Source organism: Lactuca serriola, chromosome 3 (genome assembly GCF_051521515.1).
Source record: "Lactuca serriola cultivar US96UC23 chromosome 3, Lser_US96UC23_V15, whole genome shotgun sequence".
Taxonomy (NCBI): Eukaryota; Viridiplantae; Streptophyta; class Magnoliopsida; order Asterales; family Asteraceae; genus Lactuca; species Lactuca serriola.
In genome coordinates this window covers 36,865,973-36,871,924 of record NC_136410.1, presented here as the reverse complement: position 1 = coordinate 36,871,924, position 5,952 = coordinate 36,865,973, and the positions used below count along the sequence as shown (strand labels likewise).

Genomic DNA, 5,952 nt, shown 5'->3' with positions numbered 1-5,952 from the left:
TGGAGATTACTTTGCGATTAAGGTGTTGCTGGAGCTTTAGAGTTCGTGAAGGTAACCCTATACTTCAACTTTAAGGAGATTAAAGGCAAATTTAGTATACTCTTTACTTTATCTTTTATTTGAACCATGTTTGAGTTATTAGACATTGTTTGTGAGCTACTATCTGTTGTGATTATGAGCTAAACTTTTCATCTTCTATTTAGGATAGACAAATTTACAACTATGGATTGATTTATGGTTGGATTAATTGTTTATTGGTGAATTATGTTTTATTAAGCTTGTTAAAGAACCTTATGCATTAACCACAACTATTTTCTGTTAATTAGCAAGTAATTAAGCTGCATAAACATCTCTTAATTGTTTATCTCATATGATTTGTGTGAAAACATTGTTATGTGCCTAGGAATAGCAAATGTGAAACTAGGATTAACTAGAAAATGGGTAAATTAATGTGTGAGCTTGTGTGATAAACCATCAACAAGAAGTTAATTGAATTAGTAATTTGATTAGCTATTTACAAGTCTTATTTAACCCGAACAAATTAACTAAGAAATTCATTAGTTTAATCACTTGATCACTACTTAAATTAATCTGTTTTCTAAGGATTGGTAATAGCGAATGTGAACCTAATCACTTTAATCGGTAGCCAATAACAATTAATCCATTGTACTTGCCATAAAATCAACCATAAGAGTAAATGAATCGAACCTAAACAGAAGTCTTCATACAATTGAATTTAGTTGGTCTTCACTTGCTTTAGCTGTTAGTTGCTTAATTAGCATTTTAGTTAGTTGTTTAAGTTTCTAGTTTTGCAAAACTAGAGAAAAACCTTACTTTTATTACTTGTTTTAGTTAATTCTAGTTATTAGTTTAATTACCGTTCCCTGTGTTCGATACCCTGCTTATTCAACTATACCACCAATTGACAGGTCCACTGCCTTTGTGTGTCACTACAAGAAAAATAGCCTTTTACGACGCGCAAACCACGACACTCATTGATTTATGTTACGCAATGGAGAGTGACGTTAAAAAAGTGTCATCTCTTCAGAAAATTTAAGGATTTAGGTCACGCATTATTGCGTGCCTTTAAATTAGTGTCAAAAGAAAAAAAAATTAAAAACACGGAGGGCGCTGTACCTTAAATGCGCGCCCTCTATATGTGTCGCTTTATAATTTTAATGAACGCGCGTTCCTTAGTTACAAGCGGGAAAGGAAAAGCCAAAAAATTAGAAAAGCCCGCTACCCTCCCTGCCCTAAGCATTTTCACGCATCTTTCATTCTCCTCACACTGTTGTGCAACTTCTCAATCAAAGATCGAAGGTTACGATTTCATCTCCATCTCTCGACTTCATCATCTCAATCAAGAAAAAGGGCTTCTAATTTCCATTCATCTACTTCATCGTTGCTGTAATTTCACCTTCTTCATCTCTCTGCTGTTATTGAGAATACTCGCCAATAGTTTTCTTATTCCCCACTCGATGTTGAAATTTTCAGAAAAAGCCCTAATTAAGTATTATACTCTCAAGTCTCAATATTAGAATCCAAATATTAATTCTCGTTTGTTTCTTATTCCCCACAGATAAAAAGAAAAAGGGGAATTAGAATGACGAAGGTAGCGGGAGTTTTGGTCCGGTGGTCGTGGTTCATCTATCGAGAAAGGAAGATGAGAACGCAAGCAGCCATGGTGGTCGATGATGGAAATCAATCGAGAAAGGGGAAGCACCTCTGGTGCGGGATCGATTTGACAAAAAGAGAAGGGAGAAGCAGCGACGCTTCTCTTGTCTGCCACAGCTTGGGGGGGAGGTGCTCCGGTGGTCTCCTTGGCTGTTCTTCCTTGTCGCCAGTAGATTACATGTAGGGAGGGGACTCAACTAGTCCGATGGAGTAGGACAAGTAACGGCTGGTAGATCAGGATGATCGATCTATTCATGAGGAGGAGGAGGAAATTATTGGTTCCCGGTGAGCCTTCCTTGGCTTCTTAGACTCCGTCATCGGTAGAAATCGGAGGACCTTTGGGGTTTGGACAGATCGAAGGAAGAAGAATGAAGAAGTGGTGGTCTTTGGTGATTGAAGGTAAACGGATGGGGTTTTCTTGAACCTCATAGGTCGTATTCTTTCTTAGATTTAATGCTTTCCATGAATCTTTTTTGGTGATTCCAACACACACATAAATCAACATTCTCTCAAATTTCTTTGAAAATCCAATTGTTTACTTGAACTTCCTTCTAATTAAAGCCATTGGTAGAAGCCTTTCATCAGCTCGAATCTTAGTATCTTTCCATCCATAGTCTGTAATACTAATACAAACGCAAACAAAACACTCCTTTCTGTTTTCCAATTTCCACAATGGTTTCTTCTCAATTAACTGCTTTAATTGAAAACAAGCCATTCAAATCCTCCAAGAACTATTTCCAATTCCCAAAAAACCCTCCCAATGAAACATCAGATACTCTTGAATTGGACTTTTCTGATACATTTGGTCCTCTCCCACTGCCAGCTGGCAATTCTGAAATTCCAAGTGATGACCCTGTGGTCATTTACAGCCGTTCACATTCTTTAGTGGGTCCCACGCCATGTGTAAGCCACTTGCTGTATACTGTATAATTCAAACTTGTAACAAATTCTGTGAATTAATCAAAAACCCTTTGTGTGAATTTTTTAGGTATTGGCTCTTATTATGTTATTAATTAAAACATAAAGTTTTTTCACAATATGCTCTCTGTATACAAAGAATGTGCTAAACTGTCATAACTTGTTACATCAAGCATTTTCATTCTAATTATTTTTATTCATAAACCAATTTAGATATAAGTAAATTATTGTAAAAATTTCAGGTAGACATGGTAGTTCTTACAGATGGCAGCCGTATTCTTGGGCTTGGTGATCTTGGGGTTCAGGGAATGGCCATACCTATTGGAAAGCTCGATATGTATGTTGCTGCTGCTGGTATCAATCCTCAAAGAGTATGCTTCTTTTTTTTTAAATCACAACTTCAATTTATATGCTATACTACTTGATCAAACACATTCCCTTTGACACTCCCGTGTGAAAAGAAATTATAAGATGTTTAATGGAGTGTTTGGTTTGTGAATGAAATTGGACAGATTAGGAATATAAGATTCCATTATGAGACCTTTTTGGTTGCCAAATGGATGGAATTCAATCCCATTTCTTTCATTTGATATATATTTCAGTAAGTAAACATTAAAAAAAAGTTTCATTTATATATGAACCAAGCAAAAGAATGAAATTGAATTCCATTCCATTCCAGTTTTTGTCAACTAAACATGTGACAAATTACAATTCCTTTTAATGGATTCATCCCCTCAAATAATATTCTATGAACCAAACGAAAACGTGGTGTACATTCTCACTAATACATTTGGTCTGCATTGCAGATCCTTCCTATCATGCTTGATGTTGGAACTAACAATCAACAGCTACTAGATAATCCCCTTTGTAAGTGGATAAGTGTACACAAACTCATTGTATAGCATCTTTAACTTTACCCACAAGTTAATATTATTTTAATTAAATGATTTCTTTTTTAACTATATTTACTTTGACAGATATAGGACTACGACAACCTAGATTAGAAGGGGATGAATATATATCGGTAGTGGATGAATTAATGGAAGCTCTTCATGCACGTTGGCCAAAGGCTATTGTCCAGGTTCATTTTTTTTAAAAGCTTTCAAATGTTTAGTTTTTTATGTATGTTGAATTTATATGAAATCTTTTATGATTGTCCATGTTAAATTAGTTTGAAGACTTTCAATTCAAGTGGGTTTTGAAACTCTTGAAAGATACCGGAAGAAGATCTGCATGTTCAATGATGACATACAGGTTAGAATCTGTCTAATGCTTATGCTCCTTGATTTGAAACATCAAGTTATTGTTTGGTATGATGGAGTCAAGGAAGGAATGGAATGGTTCATTCCACCGGAACGAAAAAAAAATTCATGTTTGTTTTGCCTGATGGAATGATGGAATGGAATGGGTGATTCCTCCACTTGTTCTTCTTTGCAGGGAACTGCTGGTGTTGCATTGGCTGGATTACTTGGAACTGTTAGGGAACAAGGTCGCCCTTTATCAGACTTTGCAAACCAAAAAATTGTCGTTGTTGGTGCTGGAAGGTACTTCACACCCTCATTTCTCCTTATATATATATATATATATATATATATATATATATATATATATATATATATATTATGAACTTTAACTTACATTCTGTATGGTTTTCAGTGCAGGGCTTGGTGTTCTTAATGTGGCCTATCAGGCGGCTGCAAGGATGGCAGGATCAGAAGCAAAACCTCAATTTTTCCTACTTGATAAAGACGTATGATTTTACGAAAATGCCCTCGTCCAACTTACCATCTTATTATGTTTCTATTATTTTTCAGTGAACTAATAGTTTGAATAGAAAATAAAAAGGGGAAACGTAAGAGCGCTGCTATTATGAATATAAAGTTTTAAATTTTTTTGGATGCAAGGTTTGATCACAAAGGAGAGAGGTTGTATTGACTCAGCAGCTGCACCATTTGCCAAAGATATTGGAGAGGTTGAAAGTTTAGGTCTCCATGAGGGATCTGATCTTCTTGAAGTGGTACGTTACATCTATTTTTGGAATAATTGTGTTTTTTTAGTTAATTATATGAAAAACTTTTTTGAAAAGAAAAAAAAAAGTTATATACTTTGCAAATGGGGATGCCAATTTTATGGTGTTTTGCAGGTCAAAAAGGTCAAACCTCATGTTCTTCTTGGTTTATCTGGAGTTGGAGGTGTTTTCAATGAGCATGTATGTATTCTTTTTTTGGTTTAATAAGTACTGTATAATTTTCTGTACTTTTTTGCTGATAGAAACCGTGAAGCTTCTGTTGGGCCACACATTATTAACCACTTATTTCCGTTTCCTCTTAAATCAAGGTAGTCTATGGGTATTTTTTTTTATGTGAAGCTCGTCTTTTTTGCAATGATAGTCTATGGGTATTTTTTTATATGAAGTTCGTCTTTTTTTGACTTTTGACTTTTATATTTTTGCATTGTGTGGTTATAATTTGTTTCAGACATCAGGAATATTAAAGCAAAATGAAGTGAATTCCAAAAGTAGTACAAAGATGGAATCACCTATTCCGATTCCAATAACCTCTTATTTTTGTCATTAGTTAAAATTTTCAGATATTAATATGAAGTGTTTTATAATTGGTTAATGTATAAAATGAGTTTGGTTTCAGGTTGATGCTAAGTTGAAGGATGCAGTTGAGAAAGAGGTTGGTAGGATAAGAGGTTTGGTTGGATTAGCTTTTTCCACAGCACAGAAGGTTAGGGACAGGTCTATATTTTTTTTCTTGATTAAGTCTTGTTTTTGTTAAGTAAACAAGAAACATAAACTAAAAGGTCTATATTTTGTTTCTTGATTGGTTTGATGCAACAGCATCTTTACCTTTTGTCCATGTAGGATCCACCCGGAACAGGAAAAACACAAACAATTTTTGGGCTTCTTAGTGCCATATTACATACCAACTGAGTATCTAAGTCTCTTAACTTTGTAAGACATTGATTACTTGAGGGTATTTTTAGTAACATTGTAAGAGATTGATTACTTGAGGGTACTTATGGTATATAATGTTATATTCTTTTGTTAAAATGGTCCTTAGTGCAATGAATTATCTTTATTGTTTATGGTATTTTATTTTGTATTATGAGACTTTTAATGTGTTATTTAATTTGAAAATTAGTAAATCTATCAAAAAAGTATTTTATTTCTATTACGAGAAATTAAATGCAAATTTAATATAAAAATTAATAAATATATACTTTTTTTTAAACATTTAAATTTACGATACGCAAAAATGTGTGTCATCTTCATTTATGACATGGCCTTTCTTGACAGGGGCTTTCTTGATACGCATTGCGTGTCATTAACACGCGCGTCGTAAGGTTACGACA

The 5,952-nt window shown here is 34.2% G+C and overlaps 1 protein-coding gene across 1 annotated transcript; it reads left to right on the top strand.

Annotated features, from left to right (window-relative positions):
- The first annotated feature begins 2,812 nt into the window (after positions 1-2,812).
- On the top strand, positions 2,813-4,409 carry LOC145095142 (NAD-dependent malic enzyme 59 kDa isoform, mitochondrial-like). Its single transcript, XM_079033072.1, has 6 exons — positions 2,813-2,963; positions 3,399-3,459; positions 3,570-3,673; positions 3,764-3,846; positions 4,030-4,136; positions 4,249-4,409. Exons 1-6 carry the CDS (start codon positions 2,841-2,843, stop codon positions 4,407-4,409), a joined length of 639 nt encoding a protein of 212 aa, XP_078889198.1. The 5' UTR covers positions 2,813-2,840.
- Positions 4,410-5,952: the final 1,543 nt, after the last annotated feature.